Here is a 17,157-nt window from a genome sequence, read left to right on the forward strand (position 1 = left end):
ACTTCGAAGTCAGGATGGTGTGTGACTTGGAGGGGAACGTGGAGATGGTGGTGTTCCTATGCGCCTGCTGCCCTTGTCCTTCTTGGTGATAGAGGTCGCAGATTTGGGAGGTGCTACCGAAGAAGCCTTGGTGAGTTGCTGCAGTGCATCTTGTAGATGGTACACACTGCAGCTGTGGTATGTCCGTGATGGAGAGAGTGAATGTTTAAGGTGATGGATGGGGTGCCACTTTGTCCTGGATGGTGTCAAGCTTCTTGAGTGCACTCATCCAGGCAAGTGAAGTGTATTCCATCACATTCCTGACTTGTGCCTTGTAGATAGTGGAAAGGCTTTGGGGAGTCGGGAGGTGAGCCACCCGCCGCAGAATATCCAGCCTATGACCTGCTCTTGTTGCCACAGTATTTATGTGGCTGGTCCAGTTAAGTTTCTGGTCAATGGTGACCCCCCAGGATGTTGATGATGGGGGATTCTGCGATGGTAATGCCATTGAATGTCGAGGGGCAGTTGTTAGAGACTCTTGCTTGTTGGAGATAGTCCTTGTGTGGCGAGAATGTTACTTGCCACATCAGTCCAAGCCTGAATGTCGTCCAGATCTTGCTGCAAGCGGGCATGGACTGCTCCATTATCTGAGGAGTTGCGAATGGCACTGAACACTGCAGTCATCAGCCAACATCCCCACTTCTGTCCTTGTGATGGAGGGAAGGTTATTGATGAAGCAGCTGAAGATGGTTGGGCCTTGGACACTGCCTTGAAGATCTCCTGCAGTGATGTCTTGGGCTGAGATGTTTGACCTCCAACAACCACAAGCATCTTTCTTTGTGTTAGGTATAACTCCAGCTGATTACCATTGACTTCAATTTTACTAGGGTTCCTTGATGCCACCCTTGATCAAATGCTGTCTTGATGTCAAGGGCAGTCACTCTCTCTTCCCCTCTGGAATTTTGCTCTTGTCCATGTTTGAACCAAGGCTGTAATGAGGTCTGTAACTGAGTGATGCTCAGTTTAGGTTCCGCCAGGACCAATGAGCAGGTTGTTATATATGAATAAAGAGTCTGACTGGATACTGTGAGCTCAAAGTAAAGTGTGACCGTAGTCTTTTATTGCAGGTCTCCAGAGTGCCTCTCCAGCCTGTGAGGCCTCAAGTACCTGTGCTCCCAAAGGATTGTGGGATCCCTTGGGACTCCAGGGGATATACAAGTTATATACAAGTTTACATACATAACACAGATTATTGGTGAGTTAAGTGGCACTTGATAGCACTGCCGATGTCACCTTTTGCTGATGATTGAGAGTAGAGTGATGGGGCAGTAATTGTCTGAATCGGCTTTGTCCTACTTTTTGTGTACATGACATATCTGGGCAGTTTTCCACATTGTCGGATAGATGCCAGTGTTGTAGTTGCACTGCACCTGCCTGCGAGAAACCACCAGCAGCAGGTCAGGGTCATAAAAGGATTGGAGGTGCAGCGGCCCAGGAATGCCACTTCAGGGAGCAGCACGAGTTGGTGCAGGAGGGTGACAACTTGGAGAAGGGCGACTGGATTGGACGTCACCAAAATCACGGTTGCTGATTGGAATGTGGGCAGGTACAGCAGGAGAGCCGGCAAGCAGCCGAGGAGTGGCAAAGGAGTGGCGAGAGATTGTAGAACGACGTGATCGGGGCCCAGGAGAGGCCATGAGTTTGGGGCCCAGAAGAGACGAGGGCCCAAGAGCAGTATGATATTTGTGCGCACTAGGTCCATGTGCAGCAAATCTCCGCTCCTCCCCAGGGTTCTTTTGAAGCTCGGGATTTCAATAATGGCTGGAAGGAGGAATTCTACTTTCCTTTTCAGTAGCAGAATTTAAATGGGAACCAAAAATGTGTGTCTTTTTAAAAAAAAAAAAATTGTTTAAGGTTTTGTCTAAGGTGAGCAATCCCTAATTTCAATAGCTCAAAAAATATTTGTATGCAAATTTCTCCAAATGCAACATCTGTACCCCAACTTTGTACCCAAATTCTTCTGAGCCCTTTCTTTTGAGATGGGTCAGCCAATATAAATTGACAGATTCCAGGAGAGTGGGTGTTGATGCCCGAAGTGTTTCTTGTCTCTTGTGGTTTGATCTGGTCTGTTGGACTCAAACTGGTGAAATATATGCTTTTCTAGTGCCTGTCAGCTCAAGCTTAGTCGACTGAGTGGGTAGTGTAAAATGGGAGGATGGGAGGAATCCGAGCATCAGTAGTTGTTATCTGGTCATTATCACATTGCTGCTTATGGGAGCTTGCTGTGCGCAAGTTTGTCTGCTGCATTTCCTACATTACAACAGTGACTACATCATTGGCTGTATAGCGCTTTTGGATGTCCCGAGGTCATTCCAAGTTTCTCATTTTTTTCCCCCCCTTTTTTGAGCTTCTTGCGTGTCGTTGCGATTGCGACCATCCAGGAGAGTGGTGCTTATTTTATTGTACTTGTGACCTAAGCCTTTTAGATGATGCAGAGACTGAGGTGTCAGGAGGGAACCAGTTTTATATTTACTTTACATGAACTCAGCAGAGGAGGACAAAGGGTTTAATTAGGAGGGGAAAAATAGAGTATGGGAGTAAGCTTTCAGGGAACATAAAAATTGACTGCAAAAGCTTCTATAGATATGTGAAGAGTAAAAGATTAGTGAAGACAAATATAGGTCCCTTGCAGTTAGAATCAGGTGAATTTATAATGGAGAACAAAGAAATGACAGACCAATTAAACAAATACTTTGGTTCTGTCTTCACTAAAGAAGACGCAAATAACTTTCCGGAAATACTAGGGGACCGAGGGTCTAGTAAGAAAGATGAACTGAAGAAATCCTTATTCGTCAGGAAATGATGTTAGGGAAATTGATGGGATTGAAGGCCGATAAATCCCCAGGGCCTGATGGTCTGTATCCCAGAGTACTTAAGGGAGTGGCCCGAGAAATAGTGGATGCATTGGCGGTCATTTTTCAACATTCTATAGACTCTGGATCAGTTCCTATGGATTGGAGGGTAGCTAATGTAACCCCACTTTTTTTTTTAAAAACGGAGGGAGAGAGAAAACAGGGAATTATAGACCAGTTAGCCTGACATCAGTAGTGGGGAAAATGTTGGAATCAATTATTAAAGATGTAATAGCAGCGCATTTGGAAACCAGTGACGGGATCGGTCCAAGTCAGCATGGATTTATGAAAGGGAAATCATGCTTGACAAATCTTCTAGAATTTTTTGAGGATGTAACTAGTAGAGTGGACAAGGGAGAACCAGTGGATGTGGTGTATTTGGACTTTCAAAAGGCTTTTGACAAGGTCCCACACGAGATTAGTGTGCAAAATTAAAGCACATAGTATTGGAGGTAATGTATTGACGTGGATAGAGAACTGGTTGGCAGACAGGAAGCAAAGAGTAGGAATAAACAAGTCCTTTTCAGAATGGCAGGCAGTGAATAGTGGGGTACCGCAAGGTTCAATGCTGGGACCCCAGCTATTTACAATATACATTAATGATTTAGACGAAGGAATTGAATGTAATATCTCCAAGTTTGCAGATGATGCTAAATTGGGTGGCAGTGTGAGCAGTGAGGAGGATGCTAAGAGGCTGCAGGGTGACTTGGACAGGTTAGGTGAGTGGGCAAATGCATGGCAGATGCAGTATAATGTCGATAAATGTGAGATTCTCCACTTTGGTGGCAAAAACAGGAAGGTGGAATATTATCTGAAAGGTGAGAGATTAGGAAAAGGGGAGGTGCAACGAGATTTGGGTGTCATGGTATATCAGTCATTGAAAGTTGGCATGCAGGTACAGCAGACGGTGAAGAAGACAAATGGCATGTTGGCCTTCATAGCAAGAAAATTTGAGTAAAGGAGCAGGGAGGTCTTACTGCAGTTGCACAGGGCCTTGCTGAGGCCACACCATGAATATTGTGTACAGTTTTGGTCTCCTAATCTGAGGAAGGACATTCTTGCTATTGAGGGAGTGCAGCAAAGGTTCACCAGACTGATTCCCGGGATGGCAGGACTGACCCATGAAGAAAGACTGGATCGGCTAGGCTTATACTCACTGGAATTTAGAAGAATGAGAGGCAATCTCATAGAAACATGTAAAATTCTGACTGGATTGGACAGGTTAGATGCAGGAATGTTCCCGATGTTGGGAAAGTCCAGAACCAGGGGTCACAGTCTAAGGATAAAGGGTAAACCATTTAGGACCGAGATGAGGAGAAACTTCTTCACTCAGAGAATTGTGAACCTGTGGAATTCCCTACCACAAAGTTGTTGAGGCCAGTTTGTTAGATATTTTCAAAAGGGAGTTAGATGTGACCCTTATGGCTAAAGGGATCAGGGGGTATGGAGAGAAAGCAGGAATGGGGTACTGAAGTTGCATGATCAGCTATGGTCATATTGAATGGTGGTGGTGCAGGCTCGAGGGGCCGAATGGCCTGCTCCTGCACCTAGTTTCTATGGCCCCAAGTTTCCATATGATTTGCTCCTGATTTTTATATTCAAAAGGGAGTTAGATGAAGTCCTTACTACTCGGAGGATCAAGGGTTATGGCGAGAAAGCAGAAAGGGGGTACTGAAGTTTCATGTTCAGCCATGAACTCATTGAATGGCGGTGCAGGCTAGAAGAGCTGAATGGCCTGCTCCTGCACCTATTTTCTATGTTTCTATGTTTCTAACTGGTGGAGAAAGGAGTATCTTAGAAATCGCAATTCTCCACATTTAAGTTTTCTGCAGTTCTAGTCATGTAGAACAGTTTCACTTTTGAACAGAATTTTTTTTTCAAAAGGGGGCGTGTCCGGCCACTGACGCCTAATTTGAAAGTTTCCACAGTGAAAACGTACTCCAAACTAACTTAGAATGGAGCAAGTGAAGATTTTTGTAGGCCTGAAAAAACCTTGTCTACACATTAAAAAATCAGGCGCAGGTTACAAATTAGGTGTCCGGAACGAGGTGGGGGAGGGGGGAAGGGAAGTCATTACATTCTACAATAAATCCTTAGTTATACTTATACAAATATTATACAAATAATTCCAACCTGAATAAAAATTTATAAGCAAAGAAAAGATTAAATAAACCATGTTCCTACCTGTGTGAAAGTGCTTCAGGCAGGGAGAAGGCTGCAGGAAGCCTCAAGTTGAGGCAGCCGTTCCCGACGGTAGGTGGGGGGAGGCAGTGAGGAGGCAGCCGTACCCGACGGCAGGTGGGGGGGAGGAGGCAGTGAGGGCCCGACTGACGGCAGCGGGGGGGGGGGGAGGCAGGGAGGAGGCAGCCGTTCCCGACGGCAAGGGGGGTGGAGGAGGCAGTGAGGGCCTAACCGACGGCAGTGGGGGGGAGGCAGGGAGGAGGCAGCCGTTCCCGACGGCAGTGGGGGGGGAGGCAGTGAGGGCCCGACCGATGGCAGCGGGGGGGGGGAGGCAGGGAGAAGGCTGCAGGAAGCCTCAGAAGTTGAGGCAGCCATTCCCGACGGCGGGGGGGGGAGGCCCCCCCCTGCCGTCGGTCGGGCCCGTCGGGAAACGGCTGCCTCAACTTCTGAGGCTTCCTGCACCCTTCTCACTGCTGCAAGAAGCCTCAGTGCTGATCATGGAAGGGCAATGTGGTTTTATTAAAAAATATTAAAAATTGAACAGCTACAAAGAACTACAAAAATGGCCGAGTGCCAAGGTTTCCTTCACACTGCGCGTGCGCAAACGCTCCAACGCGCACGCGCAGGGTTGCTGGCACGAAAAAAACTCATTTAAATGGTACCCGACCCCTCCTACTTACAAAATCGGCGCGAGTGGTAGGCTCCGCCCCCCTGGGCGCTGCGCCAAGCTGACATCGAGCTGCAAAGCGCTCGAGAATAGCGCGTTTTTTTTCAGGCGCCGTTTTTGGCGCGAAAAACGGGCACCCAGCTCGGAGGGGTCCTGTTTTGCCACGTGTGGAAACTTGGGGCCTATGTTTCTAAGACAGTAGATTTCAGCATCATTTTCATGGGCTCATAAGGCCAGTAGTTCTCTCATTGCTGGTTCATTTATACTACTGTGCAGCAGATTGGGGAGAGAACCACATGTCTGCTATTAGCTTCTACCTGTACAGCATTCTTAATGTAACAAAACATCCCAAAGCAATTCAGAGGTGCAATAACTGGACATCAAGCAGCAGTGGAGAATGATAAGGGGTGGTGACTGAAGACATGTATGAAAAGTTAGGTTTTTGGAGGAGTGTTTTGAACTAGGAGGATTAGATATTAAAGTGGAGAGATTTCTGGAGTTTGTGGCCAAGATAGCTGAAAGTTCTGTGGCTGAAGATGGAGTGGAGCAAATGGGATTGCACAGGTAAGGAGGAGCAAGCCCGTAGAGGTAGATGAGAACAGGATTTTAAAATTGATGCTTTGGGAGATAGGTAGTCAATGAAACCAAAGCAAGGGCAGCAGTGATATGGGCATAGCATTTAGTGTGGCATAGGAGACAGGTGGCAGAATTTTGGACTGGTTCTCTTTTTTTTAAAGTTTACATCTCAGGAAGTTCAGAGTTTGTCTGTCACAAAGATGTAGATATGTCTTTTAATGGAGGTGCGGTATTGGAGCAGGCTGATGATATTGTAGTGGCGAAGATATGGGGTTTGAAGCTCTGCACCAGGTCAAACAGGCTTCATCGTGCTCAGTTTGAGCTACCAGGGAGAGGAATTGAGCTGGATGCTAAGGCGTGGAACTTTGGGCGTGAGATGAAACGGGATAGATTCTGTCTTGTCGATATTTAGTTGAATACATTTCTTGATTGTGGCAGTTGGACAGTGGTGATCAAGGAGTCATGGGTAATGGCAGAGCGATGGGGCTGAGTGTCGAGCACCCAGATGAAAATTGATTCTATGCCTACAGACAAATCATTGAGGGTCAGCATGTGGACTAGGAAAGTAAACTAAGATTTGAGTCTTGGACACATCTGTTGTGGCCCTGTGGGGCCTGGATGGGAACCATTCAGAAGTCTTGCCTTTACAGGGGCAGGTAGGAGCAGAACCAATCTCTGATACAGTGGGAGAGAGTGGTTAGCTGTGGAGGTGTCTTTGAAGTTGAGACGGGATAACGTACTGTGATCAAGATCATGTAGGATATTGGTGACTTCGACCAGATAAATATCAGTGCTGTGGGCACGGCAGAAATCAAAGGATCAAAGGGAATTGAAGAGGGTGATGGGAGAGGTCGGTACGGAGCTGGATGATGATGACCCATTGGAAGACTGGCGAGGAAGTGGAGGCTGGCGATAGTGAACTTGCAGTTGCGGTCGGAGTTTTACCGCGAGCGAATGCCTCCAATCCACAAGAAAAGTGCACACCTTTGTATTCTTGTCCTGGGCCTGCAGACGTGGGCCTGCAGACGTATACCTGCAAAGGCCCACGTATCCCTGGGATCATGTGGGCCAGCCCAACCAATCACACGGGGACTCCCATTATGCTTGGGAGGATATAATTTACCTGCAGAATCCACATAAGCAAATAGGAATTACATTAAAAAAACACTTTCTCACAACCTAAATAAATCATCACATTAATCAAAATACAATTTACTTAAACATTTAAAACAATTTAAAAACATTGAAACATTTTTAAAGGGGCCAAAAACATCTAAACTAATTTTAAAGGTTTTTGACTGTTTAAATGATTTTTAAAAATTCTATTTTGATATTTATTTAAACCCTTACACTGATAAAAGAAGGCCCTATGCCTGCTTTTCTCAGGTGTAAAAGTTTCGTGGGCAGTAGTTAGACAAATAGCCCAACTCTCCGCCAATGAATGTCCATTTCCTGTGCACGCAGATGATCTGTCAAGCTGAAACTTGATCGATTGCAAGTTCTGTGTTTTTGCACATGCGCAGTGCATGTGTAAACCTGGACCTTGCGGGGCACTTAACGACCGCTCATCAGCCCCGTAAAATCCAGGCCAGTGTGTTAGCTGAGTTCAAGGGTGTTTTATTTGCTGGAGGAATGATGAATGATGGCATTGGGAAATGGACAAGAGCAACCCATAGTGGATGTTGAGCTGAAGAGGGGTATTTATGTGATGAGGGTATGTAAGGAGGTGCAGGAAGAGTTTAGCTGGAGTATGTAACGGGTGAAGCTGAAGTTGTCCTGGCAGAATGTGGAGAAGGGGGGCTGAGGCATACGCTCCTTGTGTTTAGTGTTGGGAGGTGACAGTATTTGGAGCTGAGTAAAGGGGTGGAGGGGCAACTAATGATTGAGGAGCATGGGATGTCCATTTTCCATCCAGAATAATTTGGAGAAGCGGCAGGATTTGGATGAGGAGATGGAGGTGTGGTTTTGCTCCAAACGGTCAAGTCCAATCAGGTGGGGAGCAACTGAACCAGCCAATCATTTCATAATTTTAGGGAGTGAATTGTTCAGGGCAACACTAGGGTAGGGACGAGTGAGGATATTGGAGGGGTCGAGAACATTAAAAGCAGAGGTAAGGAAGCTGTTGAGCAGGTTGATTGTGGCAGGTGTGTCAAGGCAGGTGTAGAGTTTTTTTTAACCCCCAGGTCAGAAGAGGATTATAGAGGCAAGGTGATGTCAATGCTAAAAGTGATCAGAGGTTGCTAAGTTGATGAAAGGAAATGTGGAAATGGTAGGGCTGCTCTGGCCAGATCATAACTCCTACAATGTAAGTGATCTGGGTGTGTGAATGGCAAATTAATTTCAACATGGATAATTGAGTTGGTATAATCAGGAAAGGCTGGGGCTCTTTAGAAAAGGGAAGGCTACTTAGGAAAATTATGAATGGATTTGATAGGGTAGATAAAGAAAGGATGTTTCTATTTGTGGGGGAGTGCAAAGCTAGAGGTCATAAGTATATGATTGTCACCAATAAATCCAATTAAATAATTTGAGGAGATAGCTCTTTACCCAAAGAGTGGTTAGAATGTGGAACCTGCTATCACATGGAGTAGTTGAGGTGAAATAGTATTGATGCCTTTTTTAAAGGGGAAGCTGGATAAGTACATAAGTGAGAAAGGAATAGAATAATATGCTGAGACTTGCATTTATATAACGCCTTTCATGACCTCTGGACGTCTGAAAGCGCTTTACAGCCAATTAAGCACTTTTGGACTGTTATAGTGTAGGAAACGCAGCAGCCAATTTGCACGCAGCCGGCTCCTGAAAACGGCAATATAATAATGACTAGATCATCTATTTTTAGGTGTTGGTTGAGGGTGAGAGGAGGCTTGTGTGGCACATGAATGAATACTGGCAGCATGGACCAGTTGTGCAGAAATGGCCAGCATTTGTGCTGTAAACTCCATGTAATAAAAGGACCCCATATAGATCTGCGAGTGCTTAATTCAACTCTGCAGATCTACACTAGGAAAACAAAACTGCAATTTGCCATTCTGCATTGGTCCAAAAAGTTCTCAATCTCTTCAGCGAAGGTTCATCACTTTTTGTCGACCCGTCATTTAGATATCGTCCTGAACTCTTAGTTCAAATGTTTATCTACGAAAGGACCATCATTGCCGAACCAGGGTTGTTGGCGGATATGTTAGGCAATGGGAATTCTATTTGTATTCAGGATATCTTTCCTCTTCCCTCCCTTCCTTAAAACAAGGAGTTAATTTCAGGCTACATCTGCCCTCACCATCTATATTTTTTTTTCTTTGTTTCTGTTTGTTTATGTGGAATGTTTATTTAAATGGTGAGTACTCTGAACCTTGGGCTGTAATACTATAGGTATCGATTTGCTTAGTGATTCACAGCCGACAAACATGAGTTTATACAGCTGCATTTGCACGTTTCTCCAAATCAGTAATCTCCAAATGCTAATTCTTTTTTTTTGTTCATGAGATGACAAAACAGTTGGCTGTATTTCTTTTCTAACATTAAAAATGAATTTTAAACTGTTTGTTCTTGAACAATCCAACATGTTATGGTTTGCTTTGCACTGTTTGCAATTGTAGAAAAGGATTAACAGTAATCCTTTTGTAACAAATTATTAATTGCATAGCTTCCTTTTTCATGTTTCACTTAATGATAGAATGATAGGTTGATGGATGGGACGATTTAATCATGACATGATAACTTGCTGGTGTGCAAAACAAAGGGATATGTTGAATCTACCAGTCATATGACTGGATTGTTTATCCTTAGTGCAAAAGAGCTGCCCAAAGAAGTACAGTCATGTGAACTTGTTACCGGGTGCAGACCAGTGCTTTTGTTCTCTGGGTTGCATTATTACACCATTGTTTCTTTACTGCTTGTTTTAATTTATCCCAGTACAACAGTTTGAGATGTGCAAATCTACTATCGTAGAGGAGTTATAATTATAAATATTGTATTTTAATCTTTTGGCTTCATTAATTTATTGTTTGAAAACTGAAACCAGAAGGAAACTTTTTATTTATTTTTTTGATTGTGAGTTACAATTTGCCGTATCGCAGTGATTTCTTTACAGATTTTGTGGCAAGCAAACGTGGGATCTTTTGTATTTGGCTCATGCTGAAATTGAGTGGGACTGGGTTTAACCAGGCATGTAAAGTATTCTTTGAGTAACAACATCTTTCCTTTTTATATAGCGCCTTTAACTTAGTAAAATGTCCCTTGGTGCTTCACAGCAGCGTTACCAGAAAAAAATTGCCACCAAGCCACATAAAAAGAAAAAGACTTGTATTTCTCTAGCACCTTTCATGACCTCAGTACATCCCAGAGGATGCTGCGGAGACATCGTTGGTGGTATTTCTCCAGCGACTTGATCCTACAAATCCCCTGGGAGGACAGACACACCAACGTCAGCGTCCTAGACCAGGCCAACATCCCAGCATTGAAGCACTGACCACACTTGATCAGCTCCACTGGGCAGGCCATATAATTTGCATACCAGACACAAGACTTCCAAAGCAAGCGCTCTACTCTGAACTCCTTCACGGAAAATGAGCCGAAGGCGGGCAGCAGATACGTTACAAGGACACTCTCAAAACCTCCCTGATAAAGTACAACAGCCTGCGGAAAGAGCATGCGGCAAACCAGTCCCACCCACCCCTTTCCTCAACGACTATCTGTCCCACTTGTGACAGACTGTGACTCTCGAATTGGACTGTACAGCCACCGAAGAACTCATATTAAGAGTAGAAGCAAGTCTTCTTCGATTTCCGAGGGACTGCCTATGATGATAACATTCCAAAGCCCTTTACAGCTAATTAAATACTTTAAGTGCAGTCACTTCAACCAATTTGCACGCAGCAAGCTCCAAAGCTTGGGGCTGAGGTAGCTGAAGGCATGGCCGCCAATGGTGGAGAGATGGAATCTGTGCAAGAGGCCAGAATTGGAGAAGTGTAGAGGTCTCTAAGGGTGTAGGACTGGAGGAGATCATTGTGATGGGGAGGAGCGAGACCAGCTGCTGGTTTTGCTAACTTAAGTTATGAGTCGTTCAGCCTACGCTTTTGGTTGCACATTTTGCTATAGTGCATGTTTATTTCCAAGGGTAAAGAGTTTTTGGAACTTTAACAATATTTTTACTTCTTGCCCTGAGATTATGGAAGGAGTTTTGAAACCATGGAAATAATAACTTTTATTTATATAGTGCCTTTAACGTAGTAAAACGTCCCAAGGTGCTTCACAGCAGTGTTACAAGACAAGAGAGATAAACTTCAGATAGATGACCAAAAGCTTGGTTAAAGAGGTAGGTTTTAAGGAGTGTCTAAAAGGAGGAAAGAGAGGTAGATGCACGGAGTTGAAGAGCTTGGAGCCCAAACAGCTGAAAGCATGATCACCGATGGTTGAGTAGTTATAATACTTTTTAAAATGTGTTGGTCACACATTATGGTTAGACAAATAATAATGTGTAGCATGATATGATACTTGTTATATAATAATTAGAAATAGAATTTTTTATAACTGCACTTATAATTATAAGCAGAAACTGGAGGAATGGCTGAACGTCTTGGGTCTACCAATTATAAACCATCAGTTTGTTTTTGGATCTTGTACTTATTCATCTTGGTATCGATCAGCCCTGAAATAACCAAAATGCAATAAACCTTTTTTGTAGTAAATCCTTTCCAAATCATAATTAACCAAAAATGTCTTTCCCAACAGGTTCAATGTTGGAAGTGGACTGAAGAAAACGCTTAGTTTGAAAAATCGTACCTTGGCTGCAGAACAGAATGCTTTACTGACCAAGACTTTAATTTACGGAGTTTGCATGTATTCCTGGAGTGTTGGCGATCTCTGGGGCTGTCCTTTTACTTGTTTGGAAAGTTTGACCCATTGCCATTTGCTGCAGCTGTGGACTGTCTAAATGATGACCTCACAAAGCCATTCAGGTAAACTATTTTCAATATTTATTTTGTGCTGTAGGCAATGTATATTAATAAAACAGCAATAATGATGATTGGTATGGCGATGAAACTATCAAAGTGCCTGGTTCAATCTTGAGTCTGAGTCGGCGATCTTCGGCATGGTTGTTCCCCGCCCACCCCCACCACCCGACTAACATAGGATTTCTGCTCCTGAATGAAGTCCAGTGATCCCTGTTGGAAGTGCAACAGGGATGTCTAGTGAGAACAGAATTGGGCTTGATTGTGATGCCCTCCATAGTTGCATAGCCTGTTATTGGGCTTAAAAGTAAATAATTGACACTTGGTAAGGGCAGTTGGCACCTGTGGAATCATAACCAAGTATGAGTATATCTTCAGAGGAGGGGAGGAAATTGTTAAAGTAAGTTGTGCATGATACAATGCTGCCTTCTAGCTATAATAAAAATAGAAACTGCTGGAAGTCTCAGCAGGTCAGGCAGCATCTGCGGAGAGAAACTGAGTTAACGTTTCATAAGAACAAGAATTAGGAACAGGAGTAGGCCATCTAGCCCCTCGAGCCTGCTCCGCCATTCAATAAGATCATGGCTGATCTGGTCGGGGACTCAGCTCCACTTACCCACCCTCTCCCCGTAACGCTTAATTCCCTTATTGGTTAAAAATCTATCTATCTTTGACTTGAAAACATTCAATGAGCTAGCCTCAACTGCTTCCTTGGGCAGAGAATTCCACAGATTCACAACCCTCTGGGAAGAAATTCTTTCTCAACTCGGTTTTAAATTGGCTCCTCCGTATTTTGAGGCTGTGCCCCCCTAGTTCTAGACTCCCCTACCAGTGGAAACAACCTCTCTGCCTCTCTTGTCTATCCCTTTCATGATTTTAAATGTTTCTATAAGATCACCCCTCATCCTTCTGAACTCCAACGAGTAAAGACCCAGTCTACTCAATCTAGCATCATAAGGTAACCCCCTCATTTCTGGAATCAGCCTAGTGAATCGTCTCTGTACCCCTTCCAAAGCTAGTATATCCTTCCTTAAGTAAGGTGACGCAGTACTCCAGGTGCGGCCTTACCAATACCTTATACAGTTGCAGCAAGACCTCCCTGCTTTTGTACTCCATCCCTCTCGCAATGAAGGCCAACATTCCATTCGCCTTCCTGATTACCTGCTGCACCTGCAAACTAACCTTTTGGGATTCATGCACAAGGACCCCCAGGTCCCTCTGCACCACAGCATGTTGTAATTTCTCCCCATTCAAATAATATTCCCTTTTACTGTTTTTTTTTTCCCAAGGTGGATGACCTCACACTTTCCGACATTGTATTCCATTTGCCAAACCTTAGCCCATTCGCTTAACCTATCCAAATCTCCTTGCAGCCTCTCCTGAGTCCTCTACACAACCCGCTTTCCCACTAATCTTTGTGTCATCTGCAAATTTTGTTGCACTACACTCTGTCCCCTCTTCTAGGTCATCTATGTATATTGTTACCAGTTGTGGTCCCAGCACTGATCCCTGTGGCACACCACTAACCACTGATTTCCAACCGGAAAAGGACCCATTTATCCCGACTCTCTGCTTTCTGTTCGGCAGCCAATTCTCTATCCATGCTAATACATTTCCACTGACTCCGCGTACCTTTATCTTCTGCAGTAACCTTTTGTGTGGCACCTTATCGAATGCCTTTTGGAAATCTAAATACACCACATCCATCGGTACACCTTTATCCACCATGCTCGTTATATCCTCAAAGAATTCCAGTAAGTTAGTTAAACATGATTTCCCTTTCATGAATCCATGCTGCGTCTGCTTGATTGCACTATTCCTATCTAGATGTCCCGCTATTTCTTCCTTAATGATAGTTTCAAGCATTTTCCCCACTACAGATGTTAAACTAACCGGCCTATAGTTACCTGCCTTTTGCCTGCTCCCTTTTTTAAACAGAGGCGTTACATTAGCTGCTTTCCAATCCGCTGGTACCTCCCCAAAGTCCAGAGAATTTTGGTAGATTATAACAAATGCATCTGCTATAACTTCCGCCATCTCTTTTAATACCCTGGGATGCATTTCATCAGGACCAGGGGACTTGTCTACCTTCAGTCCCATTAGCCTGTCCAGCACTACCCCCCTAGTGATAGTGATTGTCTCAAGGTCCTCCCTTCCCACATTCCTGTGGCCTGCAAATTTTGGCATTGTTTTTGTGTCTTCCACTGTGAAGACGGAAGCAAAATAATTGTTTAAGGTCTCAGCCATTTCCACATTTCCCATTATTAAATCCCCCTTTTCATCTTCTAAGGGACCAACATTTACTTTAGTCACTCTTTTCCGTTTTATATATCTGTAAAAGCTTTTACTATCTGTTTTTATGTTTTGCGCAAGTTTACCTTCGTAATCTATCTTCCCTTTCTTTATTGCTTTTTTAGTCATTCTTTGCTGTTGCTTAAAATTTTCCCAATCCTCTAGTTTCCCACTAACCTTGGCCACCTTATACGCATTGGTCTTTGATTTGATACTTTCCTTTATTTCCTTGGTTATCCACAGCTGGTTATCCCTTCTCTTGCCGCCCTTTTTCACTGGAATATATTTTTGTTGAGCTTCAGGTCGATGACCCGTCGTCAGAACTGGCAAAAGTTCAAAATGTAACAGATTCTTAAGGTAGTGCAAGGGGCACAGAAAGGGGGAGGGGAGGAAAGAACAAAAGGAAAGGTCTGTGATAGGGTGGGAGGCACGAGAGATTTGAGAGACAAAAGGGATGAATGTGCCATTGTCATCTCAATTTGGTCCAAGTTAGGAAACCAAAGATGAGTCTAGATAGGGTGTGAATGGCAGAATAATTATCAGCTGCCATGGGAAACAGAAAAAAAGTAAGACGGGGTTTGTAAATAAAAAATCTTTCTTTTTAAAAAAAAAAGAGGAGGAAAGGGAGCAAAATATGGGCAGAGGCTATAGTCTGAAATTGTTTTGAACTCGATGTTGAGTCCAGAAAGCTGTAAAGTGCCTAAATGAAAGATGTGTTGTTCCTTGAGCTTGCATTGAGTTTCATTAGAACAGTGTAGGAGGTCAAGGACGGAGAGGTTAGAGTGGGAGTGGAGCGGAGAATTAAAGTGACAGACGACTGGAAACTCAGGGTCGCGCTTACGGACTAAGCGGAGGTGTTCCACAAAGTGGTCACCCAATCTGCGTTTGGTCTCCCCAATGTAGAGGAGACCATATTGTGCCTCTAACTAATGTTCTTTGAGTGAAAAAACTGCTGCAACAGACTAGGGGCCTGTTTTTTTCAAAAAATGCATTAACTACTTTAGTAAACAGCTAGAATCCCATAATGCATATTATGAAGCAGTTGTGGTTTCTTGGAATATGCCCTACAATTTGAGTTGTGCCAAATGCTGCTCAGTAAATTTACTGTGACTGTTGCAATATCTTGTTCGTCCTTTTGACTTGTACTGAGGTTAAGAACATGAGCTAGGAGCAGGAGTAGGCCATATTGCCCCTCGAGCCTGCTGATCTTCTACCTCAAATCCACTTTCCTACCCATATCCCCTGGTTTCCTACCTCTTGGGTAACATCTTGGACTCCCAAGATCTCTGAATGCTGAGAAACATGAAGGACTATCCTGCAATATCAAGAATAGTTGAAGGGTCTTAACCACTTTCAAAAAAAGAAAAGAAAGAACTTGTATTTGAGTACTTGGATGCCTGTGCTTCCGTTGCCTATTTTCATGTTGATTGTATGTATTAACTTGATCAGTTTTTGATAAGCTTCAACCATTTTTTTCCTATTGGTTGGGATACTGTATTTAATTTAACAAGTAGTATAGAACTAAAATAGATGATGCCTGGGGAGGCAGTAGAGGAAACTTGTATCTTGATTCCTAGCTTTTGGCTGATTCATCTACACAATGGGGAATGAAAATGTGCATTGGATGCTGGAACTATTTTTGAATGACACTATGGTTTATGCAGTGAATGCTCATGTGAAACCTGGAATGCTTGCAGCATGCCTTGTCCTTCTGCCCTCCATTATCCTTATTAAACCCTCCCCTGCATTTGTTTTTTATTCTGTTGAAAAGATAGTGTTAAAAGCAATTGGGCTGGACCTTGCTGGAAAAATAATGGCGTGTTAACAACACGCAGTTATTAATGTGCAAATCAGCCAGCAGGTTCAGTGGATTAAGAAATACGTTGAGTTGCGAATCTCCAGAATTTGCTGGTCAATTTATGCTGCTCTGCCGTTTGATTTGCACAAGCGGAATCTCTTTGCCTTCCTGTTATTTTTAATAATTTACTGGATTTGTACATTAATTGACCATTAAACTCGCCACAGAATGTTAAGGCTGGAACTTAGTACCTTTTTTTAACAACGTGATAATTGTTCATGCAATGCCAATCAACCTTCGGAAAGGGATCAATTTAAATTGTTCAATCTCATTCCTGCATGTAGTCAATTGTTGAAGATTTAAATGTGATTTTTATTTTTTAATTTTGTTTGTATTTCCTTTGTCATTTTTCTCTGCTCTTAATGCAATCTTTATTTCCCTCTATCTCCCTTTCTGTACCTGATTTGACTTTAATTCACCCTATTTCTTTCTCCACCATTCCTCTATCTTTCTCAATCCTAAGATCTCATTGGTTAAGTAGCTACACTTGGTCCCACCATTTAGAGGTCTCCGATGCCCCATGTTGCAGTTACCAGCTCAAACTGGAAAAAAGTCTGAACTAATGGCATGTGCTGCGAGATGTCCCACCCAGCAAGAATTGGCACATTGTCTTTTGAAAGGAACCATGGAAACTTGGACAAGGACAGATATGCCAGGAGTAGATATATATGGAGAAAATCTGCAAGCTGGTGCCTCTTGAGATGAAAAATTTGAGATGCTCCAAAAAATCTTTTAAAAAGC

At 43.6% G+C, this 17,157-nt stretch overlaps 1 protein-coding gene across 1 annotated transcript in view; it reads left to right on the forward strand.

Annotated features, from left to right (window-relative positions):
• hdac4 (histone deacetylase 4) overlaps positions 1–17,157 on the forward strand; it is a 625,953-nt gene that overhangs the window by 28,278 nt on the left and 580,518 nt on the right. The window contains exon 2 of the mRNA XM_070873855.1: positions 12,046–12,272. Within this exon, the coding sequence (XP_070729956.1) occupies positions 12,248–12,272 (25 nt within the window). The 5' untranslated portion in view covers positions 12,046–12,247. The remainder of the gene's footprint in view (positions 1–12,045; positions 12,273–17,157) is intronic.

The sequence above is a fragment of the Pristiophorus japonicus genome, chromosome 3 (assembly GCF_044704955.1).
Source record: "Pristiophorus japonicus isolate sPriJap1 chromosome 3, sPriJap1.hap1, whole genome shotgun sequence".
NCBI classification, from domain to species: Eukaryota; Metazoa; Chordata; class Chondrichthyes; family Pristiophoridae; genus Pristiophorus; species Pristiophorus japonicus.